General features: G+C 41.5%; 2 protein-coding genes across 2 annotated transcripts; both read right to left on the bottom strand.

The window, feature by feature from the left end:
• Positions 1-15,702: 15,702 nt before the first annotated feature.
• Positions 15,703-17,344, bottom strand: EAE98_012448 (uncharacterized protein; the record flags this gene model as incomplete). Its single annotated transcript, XM_038960073.1, has 3 exons — positions 15,703-16,081; positions 16,150-16,934; positions 17,276-17,344. 3 exons carry the CDS (start codon positions 17,342-17,344, stop codon positions 15,703-15,705), a joined length of 1,233 nt encoding a protein of 410 aa, XP_038803581.1.
• A 2,513-nt stretch (positions 17,345-19,857) lies between these two features.
• EAE98_012447 (uncharacterized protein) lies at positions 19,858-21,936 on the bottom strand (the record flags this gene model as incomplete). The annotated part of the gene is made up of 4 exons (XM_038960072.1): positions 19,858-20,777; positions 21,039-21,735; positions 21,783-21,857; positions 21,910-21,936. The coding sequence occupies 4 exons, from the start codon at positions 21,934-21,936 to the stop codon at positions 19,858-19,860; spliced, it is 1,719 nt and encodes a 572-aa protein (XP_038803580.1).
• Between the last annotated feature and the right edge of the window lie 1,906 nt (positions 21,937-23,842).

The following is a 23,842-nucleotide window of genomic DNA, read 5'->3' as shown; positions in this document are numbered from 1 at the left end:
TTCAGCCACAAAGTCTAAAGCTTGGATTCTTGATGGGTGAAGGTCAGTGCTAAGCTAGGACTGTGTCTAAAGTATTGCTAGTTGGGATGCTGTGGCTAGTAAGGGGGAGTAATCTATTTTAAAACTCATAATGGCGTAATTGAACGCTTGATGCGTATGATTATGATGGAGTCGATGATCTTTTTTTTTGGCTGAGTTGGGATTGCTTGGTATGTGTGGTGATGAAAAGAGGAGAAAGTTTATGTTGGATTTGGTAGGTGTGGATACCAAAGATGATGATTAAATGAACGGGAGTGAGTGATTTTGATTGTTAGTTTGGAGGATAGTTGTTGTCCTAAATTCGTGTTGTTAGGGGAAAGATGATGGATGTATCACCTCGGTTGTAATTCGAGTTTCTTTGAGCTGGTCCTGCTCTGCTGGAAAGGGGAAAGGATCGACTGCTTCGTCCGGGGTTTTTTGAGAAGAAAGATATTCTTTCTCCCAGCTCCCACGCTTGTCCCTGGATGTAACTAAAACTTATCCACTAAGAGGAGAAAGTGACTAGCAAAAGTTTTGTTGCACATCTACATTCGTATTCTTACGGGGGTATCCTGACAAGTGGAGGATCAGTATATCGAAGTCTACAAGCCGGTACTGATAGCTCCCTTGCTAATATTGTTAAGTGCGACCAGTAAATTTATTATCATCCACTGATAGCTTTGAGATGGAATGGTATCGCTTTTGTTGCGTATCTGTGATTGAATTTGTGGGGGTATCCTGACATCTTTGGAAATAGTGAGATAGTTGGTGTGGTTAATGTTGGTTATTTGAAGGTAGAGTTCGCTCTAGAGAGTAGGAAAACCTTTTATTTCTGAAGTTTCTTGGCAAGGAGGAAGGAAATGTATTTTTACGTCTTCTCGCGCTCAGGCCGGTGAGAGATGAGTCCAGGGTGAAAGATAGATAGAAGTAAATTCAATAGATTGAATGAAACCAGTCGGTCAGGTTGGTGATTGATTTAAAGAAAATTCAAATACAGAGGAATGAATGAAGGGAGGGAATAGGAGGATGAGAAAAAGAGAGAGTAGGGTTTTGGAGGAAATATCAAATGGCTTGAACTCTATCTCCTGATAAAAAAGTACGACCAGGGTCTGGAACGAATGTTAGAAAAGATAATTCAAGCTCATTCTTTCTTCCCTATGTTATTAATTCCTTCTCATTTCCCCAGGCAAAGTTACCGTGGAAGAATTACATTTCTAATTAACAGTATATTGGTGATGTCAAAGCCTAAGATTATGTATCTTACTTCATTAAACTCACTTTACTAACCGAACACTCTACGACCAACAAACTAACTTCCTATCATAGAATTTCATTTCTAAAAAGTTTTGTTGCAGATCTGAATCATACCCCAAAAGGAATAGAGCATATAAATTGATTAGCGTTTGAGAAATCTCAATCCGATAGACTGAGAATAAGGACTTCTAGTTCATGAGATAGGGGTAAAGCTAGAAACATTGAAACTCTTGAATTTAAGTATTTAGTGAATATGTTGCATATATGCATACTACCCGATGAAGTTAGCTCTATGAAACGATGAAATGGGAGACTTCAACCGAGATGAGAGAGGCAGCTAGAGGCAGAAGTCACAATCGAGGCGGGGCCCCTAGGTTAATCTAGAGGGAAATTCTGTGGTTTGTTGCATATCTGCATACTACTCCATTAAGTTAGTTCCGTGAGACGATGAATTGGAATATTTTGACTGGTTGAGAGGGAACCTAGAGATAGAAGTCACAGTCGAGGCGGGAGCTCGGTTAGTTTGGTTTTAGGTTCAATCTAGAGAAAGATTCTGGGGTTTGTTTCATCTCTGGATCAGAAATAAAGGTGTTGGTATGATAAGTAAATCTAATGGTATGGTGTTGGTATGGTGTTGGTGTGGTTCTAGGGCATCTTTTGGGAATTGTTGCTTGTCTGGATAAGAGATAAGGGAATTGGTATGATGAGTGTCTTTATTAGTGTGATCTTCGTGTGGTTCTTGGGACATATTCAAGGAATCGTTGCTTGTCTGGATAAGACATAAGAGGCCTAGTGAGATCTAGGGGGAAGAGCAAAAGTTCTCAGTGTAGGTATCTAAATATCTGGAAAGCGACAAGGGGATTGGACTACCGTAAAACGCTTGGGGAAAAAATTATATCTAGTCTCGGTAAAACAATCTTACTCGGTAAGTGATCTTGGCCCTGGTGCGAAAAGTCATCTAGTCTCACAGATATACTTACTTAGCACATCACGCTAGCACTAGTGAGGTAATGACATCAGATAAAGTAATGTCAAAAGAAAAGCCACCTGTCACCTGTCACCTGTCTTCAATCATCCATCATCTGTAATTCTTCATGATGACCGTACCTCTCGTTCACCCTCCATTACTAATTTGTTACAACTGGATGATTTGAAGCCTACGACAATTGATAAAATTCACAATCTCGAATGACTGAAACACTAGATAAAAATAATACATGCCGAAGGTATACTTTGCTTCGAGTCTCGGTGTATACTTTTCCCTATTTTCAGAATGAGTTGATGGCCAAGTATGATCTTGAAACTTTGGCTTCCCTATTCTGACCACATTCCTTGTTTCTTCCCTAACTATCGAGCCTAAAAATTTCCAATCCAGTCATACTCTATATTCTGCCCAAGACGGACTAACTACTTAACTTTTACCCTAATATTTGATGATCACTTAGTACTTGCCGGCTATTAGAAAAATTCTGCCGACCACCCTAAGGTGGTCGGTAGCACCAACCCTGATCTATAGCAACCTTAATATAATAAAATTATTTTATAAATCAATAGTAAATCAACTATATAATATATAATATTAAATTTTAAAATAAATTGTAATTCTAATTAATTTTTAATCAAGTATTCATTTCTAATAATATGTAATTAATTAAGAATTATTATTATAATTCTTAGTAATTTGAAATATAATAAAATAATATTTTTTTATTGAATTTGAAAAATGATATAATATATTTTTATTAATTTATAGATTTTAAATAATTTAATATAGATTATCATTATGATTTTAATATGTATTATTTTTTAATTGAATATTAATATAGTTTATTATTATCTTTCTTTTTATCCTTAATCTAAATATTCTAAAAATCCTATTAATTATTACTAATTTTGATTTCTTTTTATAAGATACTTTAAATAAATCTACCTTTCTTTTTTTCTCAATTAGTCTTTTTAATTGTAATCTTTTTTTCTTTAATAATTTTTTATTAATTTATTATTTCCAATTATATTTTTTCACTAGCTTCTTTTATTTCTTTTTAAAACCTTTGTATTGTTTTTCAACCTCTTTTTTTATTCTTTTTATTTCCTTTTCTACAACTTTTTATATATTTATAATAACTTTATTCATTATTCTTTATATCTTTTGAATCTTTTATATATTCCTTCCTATCTTTTGCTTTCCTTCTATCTTAGTCATTCCCGTGCTACGGCATTAAAAGCGTTTAGTGCTATTAATAAGATAATTTCTTTCTTTTTTAAATTCTATTTCTATTTTCCTTCTTCGATTCCTTTATCGATTTTAAGCGTTCTAAGAATTTAACCCTTTCTATGATGTATAGGTTTTAGATCTCTTCTCATATTTTTTATATAAAAATAATAAACTTACTACCCAGTATCTTATACACCGCTTTCTTTCAATTATACTTATCAGTTTGACTCTATATACTTAGTTATTAACTTCCCTTTCGAAAATTTATATAAAAGAGTATGTACAAAAAAAAATTAATAACTGATTTTATATTTATTACTAAAATTTATTATATGTAATAATACGTTTTGTATATATAAGATTATAAAAAAAACATCATTTTCAATCAAATTATACCATTGTCAGGGAGCGACCACCTGACAGGGTTTATATAATAGATCCACTGTTTCGAATGCATTCGGAATACTCTGTTAGAGTAGATAATAGCAATGAATCAACTAGGTGTAATGTAGCACAAAGACTTTTCATTAATCCTTCTAAACTATGAAAATTCTACAATTTATAATTGTGCGCGGGTTGGCGTCGGCCCGAAGTAGCCCCGCAGGGGCTACTCACGTGCCCTCGCCAGCCCTTACACGGATTGACCGTGACAGAGCCCCCCATATTGCACGTCGCGTCCCGAGACGTGTATGTTTACCTCCCGAACTCGGCTCGTGTAACACAAGAAAATGGGACGCCGAGTGATCGCGTCCGTGCCGCATGCCAAAAGGAAGTAAGAACGCCATAAAGCCACAAACAATCAATAAACAACATTCCAACGCGTTCACCGCTCTCACTGGCAGATCACCAGGGGCTCTATAAGTTCCCTCCAATTTCCTGAGTTCGTTTCCCCTTCTAGCAGATCATTCTTTACTACCTTTTCACTAGTCCTTGTCTTATCATGGCTGCCCCTCAACCCATCGGCCCCCAGGCGATTGCGGCTCGGTCTGCAGTAGGTCCTGCTGGTTTGATTATCCCTACATGTCTTCGTTGCTCCAAGCGTATTGCGTCCTCTGCCCCGAAGATTTCTGTCACTACGACAAGGGTCCTCACGCTAAGTGTAGCTACTGTCGTGCCCAGAAAAAGGTCTGCCAGTCGGTGCCTCCCCGATACATTCCCGACGTCAACTTGCTGTATCAAACCCAAGCTTTTTGGCAGGCTACTCCTGCTGGTAGTCAAGAGGAAGAGAACGCCGAGACTGTGATGGTACGTCGAAATGAGCGCTACGTCAGGAGTGTGGAGGCCTTTTTGCGAAAGGAGGATAAGCAGGGTGGTACTAAAAAGCCAGAGTCATTCGAGGCATTATCTCTGCTTGCCATAAAGAAGTTGGATCGAATAGGCGATCTCATGGAGCGCCTTGTGGACTCTTATCGAGCTGTCGTCGGTCACCCTTCGTCTCCCCATAGTGGTGCTCAGCTGACTTCTTTGGATTCTAGAATAATTTGCCTGCACTGGATGCCGCTGTTCCAGGCTCCGTCATGAGACTGGTAGCCGCAGTAGATTCGGATGATGAGGGCGACTTCATGGCTCCGGTTGTTCACCCCCGCGCTGTCAACGCCCCCGCCCCGCCCCCTGCTCCCCCAGGAGGTAAGGCTCCGGGTGCCGTGAACATGCTAGCTGGTTCGGAGGGCCGCATCCCCCCTCGTACCGACACTCAATCGTCGTCTCGCCCCCGTTCCCGCACTCGTTCCTCTATGCCCAAGAAGGATCGCCTTAGGTATCCTGATGAGTCCCTTTCTGATCTTAGTGGCGACGAAGAGGACGACCCTTTTCTCCACCAGGTTACCGGTGCCCCTCAACGTTCTGATGTTCCCCGTATTTCTAAAGGTGACATCAGTATTACCACCCCTCAGGCGAAGAAGCGTGCTGCCGGAGATTCGACAGCTTCTGCCCGTCGATCCGCCACCGGGAGCTCGGCCACCCAAGCCATCCTTCCTCCTCGTAAAGCTTCCCGTGCAGTTTCGAAACAAAAGGCAGCGTCGGTTGCTGCTGGTTCCCTCTCTGATTCTCGACGTCGGGACACTGGCGCTCCGCCAAAGGCTAAGGCTCCTCGCATGAGTCGTCCCGTCTACACTGGAGAGTCTGACGCCGTTGCGAGTTCTCCTGAAAGTGTTCGATCCCGCAAACGCCCGCGGGTTGCCGACAACCCGTCGACGGAGGTTCGAAAGTCCAGCGAGGCCCTTGTGAAAATGGAGGAGAAGGAAAGTGTGGATGAGGATGAAGTGGATATGCCTTCGGCGGATGAGGGTGAGCGAAGCGATAGCGATGTAGGTAATGCTATCTTTGGGGTTCTCCTCTCTACACCGGATCTTCTTGATGTGTAGGGTAGAAGGATTAATTCTTGCTATAGGACCCTCTCAACACGCTAATGTAGCGATGCCTTTACGACGGCGTCCTCGTGTTAGTCAAAGGCGTACTCTTGCTAGGGACGAGGCTTTATGGAAGGAATGGCGACAATCTCATCAGCCGAGTACCGACGAAGATTCAGATAATATCGACCCTGATACTCATGAATTGAAGCCTGAAGCATTCCAGAGACGTCAGGATGAGTTGGTGCGCTTGGCAGTAGCATGCGGTATGCCGGCGAGTGAAGGGTTGCGTCCTCGTTCTTATCAGGGTAGAAAGGAGTGGAGGGAGGAACGTCGCGAACAGCTTCGTATTGCTGGTGGTTCGCTTGTGGGTACGCAGCGGAACCCTATTGTCTTGTAGCTTTTTTCCTTTTTTCTTTTGAGCTGTGTATTGGTAGTTCTCTTCTTTTATTGTATTCTTCCAGTACTTCTTTCGCGTTGTCGAGATCGCGGGGGGCTTCCCACGTATCTTCCGCTGGTTGGTAGCCTTTCCATCGGACTAGGTATTGAACACCTCTGCCTCTCTTTCTATGTGCTATGATCTTCTCCACTTCGTGTTCCAAGTGATCGTCTATCTCCTCTGGTGGCGGTGGGTCAGCGGTACCCTGTCGTTCATGCCATGGTTCCAGTAGGGAAACGTGAAAGACATTGTGAATCTTATAGGTAGGTGGTAGCTTGAGTTCATATGCTTGACCACTGGTTTTTATACCTATTACTTGAAAAGGGCCTATGAACCTGTCCGAAAACTTCTTTTTGGGTCGAAGTTGCTTGATATTTCGGGTGCTTAGCATCACTTTGTCTCCGATGTTGTATCGCTGGGTTATCGTGCCATCTGTATCCTTTGACTTTCGGTCTATAGCTGCTTGCCACAGTTCTCTCAATTTTTCCCTTTCTTCATTGAGGGAGGCGATTCGCTCGCGTGCTGCTGGTGCCCTCCCTGTGGCATCGGCGTCCTCGCCGATGTAGTGGAATGTTGGTAGGAATCCGTACATCGCTTGGAATGGGCTTGTGTTTATTGTACTATGCCACGTAGCATTATAAGTGAACTCTGCGAGTGGTAGTAGTGAAGACCAATCGTCTTGTCGGTAATTAGAGTAACAACTGATATAGTGAATCAGGTTCTGGTTCTGTCGCTCCGTTTGCCCGTCGGTCTGAGGGTGGAACGCAGTAGACAACTTGCGTCGTATTCGCAGATAAAAAAGAAAACTACTCCAGAACTTGCTTGCGAACTGTGGTCCCCTATCTGACACGATACCTTCCGGTGCCCCGAAGTCCTTAAACACACTCTGCATCAGCGTTTGAGCGAGTTCCGGTGAGGTGATCGTTTTATTAACGGGTACGTATCGGGCAAGCTTCGTGAACCTGTCGACAACCACTAAAACCGCATCATACACATGCTTGCCCAATTTCGATGGGGGTAGATCTGTAATGAAATCCATAGTTATCTCTTTCCAAGGTCCATGGGGAATAGGGAGGGTCTGTAACTCGCCGTAGGGCTTATGCCTTTTGACAGCGGTACGCTGGCATACCGCGCATGTTTTAATATGCGTTTTTACATCCTTCCTCATTGAAGGCCAGAAGTATTTAGATCTCAAGATTTCTAAAGTTTTAGAGACACCCCAATGTCCACCCGTAGGGTCATCGTGATGGGCTTCCAAGATCTCTGCTCTCAAAGCAGAGTCTGGCGGTACGTAGGCGTTCCCATTGTGTCTAAGAAGCCCGTCGGCGCCCACCTGCCAAGGTGAGGCGACTCCAGCGGAGCGCAGTCTTTGATTCAGGTACTCTTTATTCTTTATAAAATCGTCATCCGCTTGGAGACGCAATAAAGCATTTCTCATCGTCTCTGATACTGGCTCGAATGCTGTTTCGTCTCCTGCTAAAACACAAGCTATCCGACGTGGTATCGACTGTTTGCAACCAGTTTCAACCAGTGAACACTTGAGTTCACGGAACGGTAGGCCACACCCTTCCCTTTGTAAGAGGCCTATGACGTTACGCAGGGGCTCCGTCTTCTTGACGGGGGAACTTTGAAACAGATTCATAATCATCGACCTATTCTTCAGTTTATTCTGAAGGGTCGGAAGCATATCATTTATACCGTCCGTATCGACAGCGTAATCAGGGCGGCGCGACGGCCCATCTGCGGGATTCAATCTTCCGGCCCTATATACTATCTCGAAATCATATGCAGCCAAAACCTCCGCCCACCTTGCTTGCCGGCCATTCAGGCTTTTCTTTGTCATGAAGTGCTGGAGGCTGTTGTGGTCCGACTTAACCACGACAGTATGTCGACTCCCTATCGCATAGTGGCGCCACTGTACGAAAGCGGTATATATTGCTAGTAATTCTTGATCATGAGTGAAATATCGTTGCTCCGCTGGACTCAGCTTCCTCGAATAGAACGCGATGGGGTGCCACCGTTGGATCGGTGCCTCTTTGGTTCCTTCCGAGAAGAGCTGTGACAACACGCAACCCAAAGCAAAGATCGACGCATCGGTTTCGATCATCATACGGAGTAAGGGGTCGAAATGCCGGAGAATAGGTGCCGATGTGAAGGCTTTCTTTAACGCTTCGAACGCCTTTTGTGCTTCGTCAGTCCACTTGAATTCGACCACCATCTCTCCTTTCTTCGTTCCCTTCAACAATGCGGTCATACCGTGAGCCACCGCCGAGTAGGCCCTGATAAACCGTCGGTAAAAGTTCGCGAAACCAAGAAACACCTGTACATCTCTAAGGCTATTGGGTATTGGCCATTCCACTATGGTCTGAATGCGGCCTGGTTCCATAGTAACGCCTGCGGGCGAAACGACGTATCCCAGGAATTCCACCTCATTGGTATAAAAGACGCACTTCTTTAGCTTTGCGTAGAGCTTGTATTCGATGAGTCGCGCGAGGACCTTTCGGACATCCGTCGTATGCGTGGCTCTATCTCTTGAGTAGATCAGAATATCATCAAGATACACCACACAGATGCTATCCGTCAAGCCGGACAAGGCTTGATTGATATATGTCTGAAATGTCGCAGGGGCATTGGTGAGGCCGAAAGGCATTACCCTATACTCGTACTGGCCATACCGCGTGCGAAACGCAGTCTTCCACTCATCCCCCGCTCTTATGCGGATTCGATGATAAGCGTCCCGTAAGTCTAGCTTGGTGAATATAACACCTTGTCGGAGTCGGTCTAGGGATTCACTGATAAGAGGTAGGGGGGTTCGATCCTTTCTGGTGATCCGGTTAAGCCCTCGATAGTCGACACATAGTCGATGGCCTCCCCCCTTCTTTGGAACGAACATGATAGGCGCCCCTGCCGAGCTGATAGACCTTCTTATCCACCCTTTTCTTTGGTACTCATCTAGGTACTCTCGTAGTATTGCTGACTCTTCCTCTGATAAGGAATAAATCGGGCCCCAAGGGGGGGTCGAACCGGGTTCGAGGTCAATGCGATGCTCCATCGGATGGTGTTCGGGCAGAAGGCTACTTTCGTCTTCCGAGAAAGCCTTCTTGTACTCCTGGAATTCTTCTGGTATCTCATGTGAGGTCAATGCGAGTACCAGGCGGCCCCCTTTTATTTTTGATTGCGAGGCCATTTTGTCTGGGAAGATCGCGAAGACTGCTTTGCCTTCCTTCATTTCCCGGTAAAATTCTTTCGCAGGAATGATCTCGAGATTGCTCAAGATGGGGCGGTATCGGAGTGACGTCGACTTCCAATCGATATCGGGGTTGACTGTTTGTAACCACGGGAGACCTAGGATGGCGTCTATCCGTGGTAGGTCCAGCACCGCTGATGTGAAGCTATGAGTGTGGGTTCTCTTTTCCCCTTTTTCATCTTTCACTTCGACAGGGAATTCATGGTCCCCGTACGACGCAATTGCGGTACCATTTGCCGACACAAGGGGAGTGCTTTTCTTGGTAGGGGTCCAGTCCCATTCGATACACTTGCTTTGCTGTATAATATTGGCTTGCGCTCCCGAGTCGACGAGGCATCGGAGCGCTATCGGCTTGCTGTTGTTATTAAAGATCGCCGTGACTGTAAAGATTGTCCGCCCTTCTTTGTGTGGACCCAGCGTCAATGGGACGCTCATTATAATTGCTGGGTCTAGGCGTTTCCCGTGCGGGTAGCCTCAGGGGGGTTATTTTGGCACTCGTTTTCTTTATGCCTTCCCCCACAACGTCTACACGCAAAGTCGTTCCGACAGTTCGAAGCGATGTGCCCTTTCTGTTGGCATTTATAGCATATAGCGGTCCGCATACGCTCCGCATACGATACGTTGGCGGGGTGTCTTGATGTCTTGAAGGATTCCTCTCGAGAGGGTTGATTTGATTCTTGGACCTCTGTTTTAACAGTTAGGGTCGGGTTGTTTTCCAGGTGGGGGCGTTTAGATGGATTTCGATATCGAGAGGGTGATTGGTTATGCTTGCGGGATCGATGTGAGTCCCCTGCGTCTCTTCCTCGGAATAATTTCTCCACACTTTCCAGTCTACAGGCTTGTCTTATAAGCTCATTGCGCGACTCAGGTTGTTGTGGGGATTCCGATATTTTCCTGGCTATACTGGGTAGTAGACCCGCTAAGAGCCTCTCGACCCGAACACTCTCCGCCTCCTGCTCGATGTCCTCCTCAAGGCCTTCTAGGTAGGTTACGAATGCGTTCACAGTTTCTCCTTCTTTTTGCCTCGCATGCACGATCTTTTGGATTGCTCGTCGCTGTCTAGTCCCTTTGTCCATGATAGCGTCATACATGTACTCCCTGAAGTTTTCCCAGTTCATCTCTTCGTAACTTGACTCGCTCATATACCGACGCCAAATCGCCAGGGGCTGCCGTTCAAAGTATTGGATGACATGTTCTATTTTCTTAGTATCGGTGGGAAAATGGTACCCACCGTCGCTTCGAAACATGATTTCTGCCTGGAAGAAGAAGTTCTTAGCTTCCTCGATATTCTTTCCTTCGTATTGTTTCAATCTCTGCAACTTCGGTGGTTTTCCCCGATCAAGGTTGGTACCCTGGTGGGTTGCATTCGGTACGGCTGCGGGTCGGTTATGCTCGACCGGGGTGGTTGCATATAAGATGCGGTCCATAGCCACCCTGTGAGCCTCTCTCATAGCTGCCATTTCTTCTTTCATTTCTTTAAGTTGTTGGGCCAACGACACATCCTCGTTGTCACCAGGGGGGTGCAATTGGGCCGAGTGGGCATCGCTGCCGATACTCTGCAGGAATTGATCGATAGTTTCACCGGATTGGTCTTGAGTCGCACTGCGGGTATCCCGCTCTCCCCTTGGGACAGGTGTTCTTCTTGTTGAAACCATAGTGGTACCGATGGTTGCTCGACTAAGAAATAGTTGACGGATTGCTCTATATAGGGGAATGAAAAGAATTGTTAGAGTAGATAATAGCAATGAATCAACTAGGTGTAATGTAGCACAAAGACTTTTCATTAATCCTTCTAAACTATGAAAATTCTACAATTTATAATTGTGCGCGGGTTGGCGTCGGCCCGAAGTAGCCCCGCAGGGGCTACTCACGTGCCCTCGCCAGCCCTTACACGGATTGACCGTGACATACTCCACACTTTTGTGGGTTAGTGGTAAAATGGATCAATCCTAACACCATTTTATATCAAAAGGTATAAATATATAATAATTTGAATCTCTAAAATCTATTAAATTATTATTAAATAATAAATTGCTAAAATTCTCTCTATCTTTGTATTCATTATCATCTAATAATAGATTTTATAAATTATCTTCTTTCAAATTATTATCCCCTAATATCTCTAATACATTATCTCCGCTTTACTATTATCAAATAATATAAAATTCTTTTTCAATTTTATTAAAAGAATTATTAAAGATCGGTATATACTATATTAATCAAATCTTTTGAAATTGTATTATAAAATTGATTATTAATCTTCTTTATATTGATTTTTATATTCTCAATAAATTTGAGATTTTTTTTTATAAATTCTAGATTATAAGATTATATATTAGATTTATAAAATACAACTTTGATAATCTTTTTTTTGAAATTTTTTTTATCGAATTTCTATAAGAATATTTAAAAATGTTACTTTGCTAAAATTGTCTTTTCCAATATGCTTTCTATTCTCAATAGAATACTTATACTAGTATTTAAATATATCAAAACAAGCAATATCGAAAGATTGTAGAAAATATATTGAATATAATAGAAAATAAAAAGGTATGATTTTGAGCTATTTATATATTGATACATATTTATAAATTATATAAAACTATAATTATCAAATATTAGTATTCTATATTTTCCATTTTAAACCTTTTAATTTGTTTATAAAAATATTATATATATTTAATAGTAAATTTATTATCAATATAGCTATTCTTATTAATAGGAAATAGAATATCAAAATCCAAATTATTATTGAATAGCTTTTCTTAGAAAATCTTAGTTAATATAATAATCATTAAAACTATCACTTTATCAATTATAGAGATAATTTCAATAACAATAATAGACTCTCTTTCTACAAAATCTTTAATATAAACCTCTTTAATATTCTTATAAATAATAATACAAAAGTTAATAATATATTCTATTTATATATCGGTTTTATTATAATTATATTTATTCTTAGATTTAATCTTATATTACTCCCCAATTATCTTTAAATTTATAAAATATTAATCAATATTCTCGGTCATATAAATTTCCTTACATTTTTTTTTCATTGGTTTTATTATAAAAGTATGATATCAATCTAATGATTTTTGTTTTTTGACCCATCTTAATATCTAAATATTTCTTAATTGATTTTTTAATAGAATTGTATCTATTCTAGAAACTTTCAATATAGAAATAGTAACTTTAATTATATAATTATATCTTAAAAAATAATTGAACTCAATCAATCTATCAATATAATTGATAAGGCAAGCTTTTTGTAATTTATCTAATTGTATATTAACATTATTATTAATAATAAAAGTTTTGATACTATTATATTGAATATATATAATTGAATATACAATATTGAATATCTTATAGATAATATAAAGACTAGATAGTTCTATATCCTTTAAATCGAGCTAAGCTTTAATAGCCTCCTTTATTCGATTTTTTTTATCCTTATAAAACTATATTTTATATTAAAATAATTTTTATAATTCAAAAACTTTCTTTTGTAATCACTATATATTAGATTTTCGCTTTTTGGATTTCAATATAATAAGCAATTCGATTATAGATCTCAAAATAGAATTATAGTAATAAGATTTGAATTATAAAATAAAAATATTATTTTTTCAATCCTGAAATTTTGAATACAATCTAATTCACTACTAATTTTATATCTATACTTTCAATATTATTATTAAAATAATTATATTTAATAATTATATTGAAACTATTTTAATAAATATTTTTATCTTTTTATTTCTTTAATTAAATATATAATTGATTTATTATTAGTTTATAAAATAATTTTATTATATAAAAACCACTATAGATCAGAATTGATACTATTAACCACCTACAAGTGATTGGTCATATTATGAATAGCTGACAAGTAATACATATTCAAAATTATCGGAAGGAAATGAGTCATCTGAAGTCAATTTTCATCCAAATAATTCCTAATTAATTGGTATGGGAGCGCTTTTTTCACAATGTCTGGAGATTAAAGCTAGAATTTCAACCTTGCAAAGTTAGATTGTGTGACTTCTTGACTAGGAATCAATGACTGCCGCACTTGCTATCGATGTAGATGATTTTACCATGAGACTTCACAACTAGGATTTAATGCATTGTTCACTAGTCGATACATTTTCTGCAAATAGAAATAACTATCGTTTGGATAGATAGTGTAACTTATACTAAAGTTGCTACTTGACAGTTTCTCGGCCTAGCCTATAATCAATGAGTGACAGAGAACCTTATTTACATGCGTCTACCAGAATCTGGAATCGGCCTCTTCACTGATAAGTCTCCACTACTGGCTTCCTACTTCCATTAAACCCACTCTGCACACCATCATCTGTAGTTTGTAGGCATGAAGCTTGTAAAATAGGATATAAGATGTGCAACAATGATAATTCCAAGACTGTGAGTGGCTGTATAGGGAGCACCGGTGATGTTCTACCTATTTAAATTCGGGAGTAGTAAGTTTGCCAATGAGCCGGATCCTATTAACCTGAATGTCAATTGGTCAAAAATGAACTCGTAGAGATATAGCCTGTCGCACGGAATATCAGATATGCAACACAACCTTTTAAGACCTCATGAGTGGTCAAATCTTAGAGGACGTTTGAAAATATGCTTGAACTAATGAGTCAAATATGAGCCAGCTTATGAACTAGATTGTTCATTCTTGACGGCCTATGTTATCGGGTTCAGCTTGTAAGGGTGAAGCTTGTAAGATGAAAATGTAGATATGCAACATAAGGATTCGCAAGACTGCGAATCGTCAGTTCCGCGAGTTAGTGCCGAGTCGGCGAGATTCCTTAACATGTCTCCAAGACAAGAAACATGCAATGCCCGCTATCGAAGGTAGACATTCAACATAGAGGTTGCTAGAAATAAAAGCAGCTTTAATTTAAGGCTGCTCTAATCACCTATTCGTACTGTGCAAAACTAGAATATTGAACCATCTACTATCTGAATTGTGCTTGGACAGCATTAGTCTTGCGAGAATGTAATCGGTAATTATAGAATATACATCTGAAAAAGTCACTTAGGAGAACTATCATCCCTGGTACTATCGACCTATCTCAGACTTCCTACTTGGCAGAATGTACCCACCATCGTAGAAATCCATACATACATCCAAAACATATCAAAGTCTTTGATATGCATGTAAAAAGAGCCAAGTTAATCCGGTCTTATCACTCATTTTTTGCTCCTGAAGCTGGTAGCTAGTAGCATTAAGTCCGGCTTCACAAAGTCTTCTTCAGGTTCAAAATCAGAAGATCGCGGGATTTATTTCCTTACCAAGGGACTAGAGCTCTTATAAGACTTATGATCAAATTCGTGCCGAGATATCTCGTATCATAAGGTCTTGAATAAAGAAAATCATTCCAATTCTCACAAAAGCTTTCCACTGAAACTTCATCACTCGAACTACCATCATATTCCTCCAATCTCTTCTACCTCTTTTGTATTCTTTATACCTTGTCCACCTCGAAACTCATGAGGAGAACTGTTCCGCCATCTAACCTAACTCTCAGTAATCACTCATTGATATAGTTCATCCCGATATTCAATCTTCGCATCCATAGAGCCTCGGTTGAAGAATACAAGCAAGAATTCTTGTCTTTGAGAATCCAAAAAGTAGAGAAGAAATTGACCAAGTCGAAGTTGACCTTTTAGTGTCAAACTTAGATCGGATAAAGAGGGTTTTCAGTCTGTCTATTGCTGTGTTAAATGGATTGTTGAGAGGAGTGTGGGTCTGGGCATGAAGATGAAAAGGGGAACCGGGGAAATGCAGATGCCTGCATATGCCTGCATATGCTAACGTGGGTCTGAGTTGGCGAGGTAAGGTAAGGAGTGGGTGGAAGGTGATTTTGACAGGAGATAGTTGAGAGACGAAGATCCAATTACTTCCAACACCCATGATTAACACTTGAGGCTGAAGGAGTGCGGCTGGCTGTTCGCACGATTGAAGAAGGGATCACGTCGATTATCATATTCTATTGCTTTGTGGCTCATTATCTTCGACCTCAGCGGAAGGCCGAAGAGATACTAGAAAGTTATTCTCATAAAGTTTTAGCCTTTTTTATGGCCAAACAATGTAAAATTATAATACACAAATACAGTAAGAAAGATTTGAGACATCTGAAGGTAACAAAAGCAACGCCTACATATCCCGTAAAACAGAGGCCCTTGCCCAGAGAAGCACCTCGATCCATTCTGGACGTTTTGCCTCGAGTGCTAGCGATAATTTCTCTACCAAATGCTTTCCGGCGCCTTTCGAAAAACTATGTAAGTTGCATAAATATAGCGCTACTCCATAGTGCATAAATATTAGCATTGCTATGTCATCACCGTTCATTAAAAGGGATACCAGAAAATTGCTGGCTGCCAGTGGCCATGCTATGATGGTAGCGCCCTGTTCTATTCGAAAAATTTCCATGTATGATAAGAGTGATGTATAAGCATTGATGTATTCAGTCTTATGTTCACTTTCAATAGAAGCTATGTATGTAGCCATTTCATTCGTCTTATGCAGTATCGTCCTGTTTTTGAAGTCAGTGAACAGCCTAGTCAAGTCCTACATTTGGGACCAGATAAACTTTATACATACTGGATGAATTCTTCATTTTTGGATTGATATTCTGGAAACTTCTCGTGCTGGCTCAAAAATATACCCATGTGCCCAAAAATGGAATTTGTGTTATCAATATGTGTGAGAAGGTCCCTATGAACCGTGTCTTTCGGATTGGATGATTTCAGGATCAATTGATCCCTCCAAGCCTCGAAAGAACCGCTCCACAAGTTACCCCCTATTGTTTGGTCTAAGCAGACTGAGAGCCCCTGAAGTAATTTGCGTATTTGAACCAACTCAGCCACAGGATCAATTTCTTCGCCTCCCAATCTCTCTCTCGACAAAGATAAAGAATTTATAACCATGGTCAGGGAACATAGAGATATCGCATCTGAAGCAGATGAGTAATTCTTTAAAGCTTCATTGAGACCAAGTGATGCACGACTGTGATACTGCAGGGCAGTAGCAACCCAATATTGTGATTTGTCAGTCTCAATAGTCGACATGTGAATAGCGGCGGAGGCTAAAATGGAATGAAGCAGAAATGTGTTTGAAATTGCGTGATGGACCATAACATCGGAGTAAAACATTATATCTCTCGAGTCTTTGGAAAGAACGACGGATGTAGAGGTTGAATATTGATGCATCAATCTTAGCTCTAGAGCCCTATTGTTATCAACTTCGAACTCAGATGTTGTGGGTGAGGTCTGAGCCGAGAATCCAGCAAGCAAATTGCCTTGTGTCTGATTTGATGGCTGCGAAAGGTAACTGCATGGTTCACCTCTTCTTGCACAAATTGCACATGACGGCCGTGTTTCGTCGCACTGAAATTTTGCATATCAGCGACAGCTCGGTGTAACAATGCAGCAAGTCAAATGTTTCATCCGAACATTCCGAACAGAACATCCAGTAATCCCGACTAGACTGAGAGGAGGCTTTTGGTGCCAGAGGTACCTCGATGTTTAAAAGCAGTTCACTGCTCAAATGATTTAAACAATTCGTGCCACTGGAACGTGCTGTTTGAATTCTGAAATGTCAAACATCTTGTTATCGGACTGCAGTCTAGACTATTGGAACTCTGGTACAAGCATAAATTGTGCTTCAGAAGAACAGAAAGCGAAAATTAAAAACATTGTCAGCAAGTAAAGAAATGAGACCGACTGACCTTTACCCGCCTCCTTTTGCATTGTGCGCAGCCATTTGAAGACTTGGTATGAGCTCGTCGTCTGGACATAGAGTTGGGTAGCATTAAAAGTGGGAGATTCAAGCCTATTTGTTACCAAAATTCGTGATATGATATACGAAGAACACGAAGGAATGTAGTTGAAAATGGACCTTTATTCACATGAGACGGAAATGATTGCCGGCGCTGGTGGTTAGGCCAAGGCAAGTATTAGCTGAACGCCGAATACCCACACCGGCGGTGGCGAAGCCAGTCTAGCTTTAGCACTAAGAGGCTGTGCTTTGGTAATGAAGGAAGCTGCCGCATTGCATCAAATATTGAGTTATTTGAATGAACAACGCTTCGTACATATTCGTACATCAGACTGCGAAGTTAAGGTACGCTTACTTCTAGCTATGATGGTTCTTGTAGAAGCGGGCTGGTGATATTAACCTTATATCTTCGAAATTCACATGTTCACCGCTTCCTTGTACGGACATTGACGGGGAAGTTCTGCCTGTTAAAATCAGCGGTGAAAGACGGAAACGGAAAGAAAAGACTGAAGGGGGCTCTTTCCATAGAATTAGCTGTGCTGTCTAATAAGTGGGGTTATAGGAGACCATTCCTCGTATCAACCCTCTTCTCTTTGAGACATGGCAGTATCACGTGGTGATGAGGAATACACCTTGGTTAATTATCCAATTAGAAGCTGGTGTTGTCTTAGCTCTGCTCACTAGCTTCACACTACTTCAAACGTCATATTTTCACTTCGTATTCAATTTTATCATGTGAATTTGAAAAAAATCTGCTTAGTAAACCCCCTCCAATTTACCCCCCTTCGTGCATTCGGGTAAAAGCAAAGAAAGAGAAAGAAAGACGATCCGTTTTCACACAACTAAGTAAGTCACTATGAAATGTTGCAACAGTTGGAACCATCCACTTGTCATTTTTGACAGTTTAACAGCTGAAGAACTGAGTCGAGATAAAAAGCAAATTGAAACCTTCTCCGAAGTTTGAAAGGAGGCTGAAATACTGCCTTCAACTAAATATAGGATTAGGATTCGATCTAGTTTTGCATCAGGCTCAATTCAGGCTGCGGTCAGATTACGATCATAGAACAATGATTTAGATTAAAGCTTGGTTGACGCCATTCTTGAGCCGGTGGAATGACACCTATGAAACATGTTTTCTTTATAACCTCTTCTTCCTCCCTTGATCAAAATTCTAAGGGAGTCATGATAGTTCTATTTTTGCCCCATGGTTCACAACACCAAGACTACAGCGTAAAATCTAGAGGGCTGAAAGATTCATGCATTGTAGCCGCACTGTGGTCCAAAATCCTCGCAAATAATGCCGCAAATCTCTCCTTCTCCTCCCAAAACCACTACATATTATCAAGTCAGCCGCGATACACCTGCTTCGATATCATTCTCTAGAATCCAGCAAAGCTACCACAAAATCTTTTGGTAATGATACACTGCACGTCACCAGAAACCAAACGTTACTACTACAACGACGAGCCCCCTTGAAAACAACGGCCCTTTCCTCACTCTCATCCATTCAAATTTGACCTGTGCTTAAAAAAGCACCTGTCAACTCCCCCATGGCAGTTGCAGAAAGAGTCTGTCCCCGGGAAATTTGATTTGTTTGTATGGAATACTAATCTAGATCCTAAAAAACTTTTTAAACTTTCTAGCAAAGGTGGGGATGGCCCAATAAGCTTTGCCCACATCTGTTCGTTCCCAATGGAAAAGTCGTACGATCGAATGATGAGCGCTTGGATTGAGAGATGCGGAATTCAAACTTCATATTCTAGCGCACTGTATAATGACGAAGTTAGAAACTGATAGCAATCAAAGACTCTTAGCATTACGGAGAATTTTGGTTGCTTGAGAGTGAAAATGAACAAAGTTACCTAAACTTTTCCAAAGATTTCTCGCATAAACTCTAATGACGAAGTATAAATCATAGAGCTTTCACTGCAACTTAAACATGAAGAGAAATACGAAGAAGACAAAAGTACTTGACAATTAACATCCATGAAATAATTTACAGTAGTCCGTCTCTTTCCTCCCTTCCTTGCTGTGAACCATTGTGTCCCTCCTTCTCTCACATTCTTTTCAAAAGCATGGGAAATCCCCATCCGAGAGTGAAAACCATGTTCAGAATTTGATTTGTGATGAATTGATATTAATAGAGTAAGGGAAGACTAAGATAACAAACAAGCTATTGAATAACTAAGAACAATAACAGAAGTACCATCCAAACGCTATAACTCCAGAAGTGTCAAAGAACCCCCACCCCAGGGTACTGCTTGGCCAACTCCCTCTATGTGATAACTCCGCCGAATTTACAACTAGAGACGTAAACGCTTGGAGATCGATACCTCCGAACAATGACACGCTAAAAGATTGGACGTATCTCTAAGAGATTCATCGATCAATGTTATAGAAAACATGACTCCTTATCCCTGCAGGCCCACCGGAACTTCCTAATATCCATCATGTACGCTCCAGTCCCCCCAGCGCCTGGAACGCCCTAACAACTAAACAATTATCACTCAAACCAAGTCCCTCGCGATCCGCTTATCTATACCCATTAGTGCCATTGGTCTTACCATTGACCTTGGTAACCTCCTGATTCTCTCCGGGTACAGGACCCAAACGTCCATATTGCCACTCTGGCAAAGTCATGCCAGTCTGCTCATGAATGGTAGACATGAGTGGTGGAAGCATCTGGTACATATTACGAATACTATCCATACCACCCATACCGATTCCTTGACCTTCAGCAGAGCTGCCTTCACCATTGCCCCCGGCCTGTGCACCAGTATTCCAGATCGTCATCTTGGGGTTCAAACCACGAACAGCCTCGGCGTTGGCTTTGGCAAGATCTTGGTAAGTACCACGCTCGATCATGAGGTATTGCATGAGGCCTTGTGGACCTCCCATAGCCTTGCTCATATCTGCGTATGCGGCGGCCATGGCACTCATACCAGCTGCCTCTTTTTGCTTCCTCAAGAGGGCTATCTCGGCTGCTTTGGACTCGGCGATAAAGTTAGCTTCGGCTTCCAATTTGATTCTGTAAGCTTTGGCTTCAGCAGCTTTCTGCTCGCTGTAAAGCTCAAACTCTGCGCGGGCCTTCTCTTTATATGCCTTGGCGTCAGCCGCCTTCTGTTCACTGTATACTTTGGCGTCGGCACTCTTCTGCTCAGTATTGGCTTTTGCAAGTGCGGCCTGTTTTTCACTGTACATCTTAGCATCAGCAGCCCTTTGTTCAGCGTTGGCCTTTGCTTCTGCTATTTTTTGCTGGCTATAGTATTCGGCATTTGAGCGGGCTTGCTCTTCGTAGTTTTTAGCATCAGCAGCTTGTTGCTTAGCTTCACGGGCAATCGTAGCCTTGACAACGTCACTAGCACGAAGACGTTCAAGCTCTGTGAAAGCGCGTTTGACTTCGACATCTTTGCGGAGTTCTTCGTCGCGGACTTCAGTGGCACGTGTGGCCTCTTTAAACGTTCAATGTGTCAGTTTATTGCATATTAAACCAATGGAGTCTCTCTCGAAGATTCTTGATCTCCTTTTCCCTTTGCAAGATCTGTGATTCAAGATTTTGAATTGCTACTTTAATGACCATTCTTTCGATATCCTCAGGGAGAATTCGAGCGTCAGGGTCTTCAAGCTTCAGAATTTTCAGAGCATTGGAGATTTCTTAGAGGAATGTATTAGGAAAGCGGATCCTCCAGAAAACAAAAATAAATGTCACTTACCGATTTGAGCAACGTTAACATCACGGCTGTAAACAGTTTTGCGGGTTGCAAGTGTAGCTTCAGCTCGAGCCTTCTCACTATCACGTTCTGTTTTTTGAACTGCGGTCTCGGCTTGAACCTTGGCGAGTTCTCGATCCTGTTCTGCCCGGCGCTGAGCCTCTCCAACAGTACCCAGTCGTTGAGCTTCTGCTACATCGATACGGGCTTGGTTAATGGCACCCTCGTGGGCTTTCTTGCTGAGAGAGGCAAAGTAATTAGAGCCTGGAGCGTCTTTGAGTTCTTTTACGTTGGCGTTGTAGATTCTGAGGCCGAATTGTCCCAACTCAGATTGAATGTTCTTGAAGATATCCTTCTTGAATGCTTCTCTCTCTGTAAAAATCTTCTCCATTGACATGGAGCTGACGAGAACACGGGTTTCACCTTCGATGATACCGACAACAATCTTTCTGAGATGTGCGCCAGCATCACCATCATTGCTTTCGCCTTCAGCCAACAGCATTGCGAACTTCAAAAGGGCGTCGTCGCCATCCTCTGCGGCGCTCTCATGATTAGAGTCGGCAGTACGGGCATTATCGCCTCTGCGGTTGACATCGGGACCAATGGTGAATACTACAGGAATTGCCAACTGAAGTTTCTCCTTTGTCATAGCTTGGAGTGACAACTCATAGTCGCGAGGTTGAATGTTGAACCTTCGGACCTGGAAAACATTAGCAGTGCAGTGTGAGAGAATGAACATGAACCTACCTTTTGAAAGGGCCAAACAAAAGCACTCTTGCAAATTTTGACAGTCGCGATCTTCGCGCCAGTGATGGCGAGGTACTGTGAGCAGTTAGATACTTCGTCTTTAAGCGAATTAGGAACAAGTTCAAACCTCATTGGGAGAAGCGATTTGATACATGATGATTGATATCTGAGTTTTCTTTGGACAATTGAAACCCTATCGAGGGGGATCTTGACAGACTTTATAGACTTTCGAAGAGGGGAAGATGTTTTCTGTATCATGCAATCAGTGGTTAATCTAGCACATTGAACATACTGAACTATGCCTGATCAGTCGATAAATGTGAATACTAACTTGAGTGCAGGGTTATAGTACTTCTGGAATACTCCTAAAAGTTCTCCAAGATTGCCTAATTCGCCGATAGTGAACTCTCAATTGTTGGTGAGCTCGTAATGCACTGCCAAGACGTCTAAGATAATGGTATAAATATTGATAAATGTGCTGACGAAATTGAAAATTTCTGATAGGTAATTGTAGATGTAGAGATGAGATGTTGTGGTTTGATTGGGAGAAAGAGATGGTCTGGTATATCAGTACCTAGATAGTTCCTTCTAAAATGGTCTGATTCTTATTTGCCCAACACTAAATTAAAATGGTGTAGATCAGCTGATCAATTAATCTCTCTCGGAATAAATGAAGCTGTAACGGCGAAGACACTAGTAATTAGACGAGAGAACAATATGGAAAGAGCAATTGATAAGTGATGACGGAAGAATTAGCGAGCAGGAAACGTCGAACGGAAGATTAAGAGTGACTATATATACATTGATTCCGAATCGCCAAGCTGAGGGCGTCATCAATAAGCAAGACATGTTCAAGGCGTACAGAACAACCTCACTGAGGTGTTTTCATGACAATTGTGGTGAATACTTCGTGAAAAGGCAGGGCGATAGCGGGATAGGATGCATCAACAATTGAGGAGCAATTTGATGTCAAACCCTTTGGATTGACAAGGGAGCCTCGTCTAACCAATAGCGTTAAGGGCGCAATCCTCTCGACTCAAGATCAAGATGTTACACTGCCGCCGTTCCGACCGCGTAGAGTAAGAGCTTGGCCGTTTAAGACCAATCCCAAATCTACACATTGACAATTTCCTTACTTACAGAGTAGGACAAAGTGGGATAAACAAGAATGCTGTGGTAGGAAGTCCAATCCCCGCAATATCATAAAACCTTAATAGTGAAACCATAAAGTACCTAGACAGATAACATTTTAAGCTTATCAGCTGTTTGACCGCAAACAGGAACAATGTTGCGAAATCGGCAAACGGCAAATATAGATGCAATTTTGACATCTTGGCAAGGCTTGCTGGGACAGCCTGGGATGCCGAGCCCCTAAGTTTGATGATCTTCCCCGGATCCACTGAGGACTTTCTAGCGAGCTTCTAGAAAGTCTCACCTGATCTCAGCAGCCCCACACAGCCATCGTCATATCTTACCTGTTAAACTCTAAAAGTGTCCATCCCTTGACCAAGGCCGACGAGGCAGACAACTTTAAATGGCTACCTTATTCCCGCATATTTCAAAGCCTTGCTGTGCATATTAGGCAGCTAAATAACACATGTTTCTTGACACGGGGTGCAGCACAGCCGAGTGAGTTGTCCGAATACCCGACTTAACCAATCCGTGAGATCGCAATTCTTTTGGGTCCGAATGCAGATTCCGAAATTTTAAGGAAATTTTGAGTCACATCAGATATTCGCAAAAATCAAAGATTAGATCAAGAGAAGTCACACACATCATCGATTGTTGATAGGCTTTCTTCCTAGTGAATCCGGTCTCGTGACTATTGGACCACTAAAATCTACTAGCACTTAGTAACGCTACTATTGAGTCTACCAAGATTGCGAATTGCTGCAAAAGCAATAGAGAGTGCGATAATCGGATTTACATAATCGGACGTACGAGAAGGCTCGCTCACATATTCTCGGCAGAGAGAGAACCAATACGTTCCTTCCCACAACCAAACCTTGATCTCTTCAGCCGCATCAAAAGTCATCATACTTTTGTACCTAGCTGTCAGC

The sequence above is a fragment of the Botrytis deweyae genome, assembly GCF_014898535.1.
Source record: "Botrytis deweyae strain B1 chromosome Unknown BDEW_067, whole genome shotgun sequence".
NCBI lineage: Eukaryota > Fungi > Ascomycota > Leotiomycetes > Helotiales > Sclerotiniaceae > Botrytis > Botrytis deweyae.
Note: the sequence above shows the minus strand (reverse complement) of the source record. Positions and strands in the feature narration are given on the sequence as shown.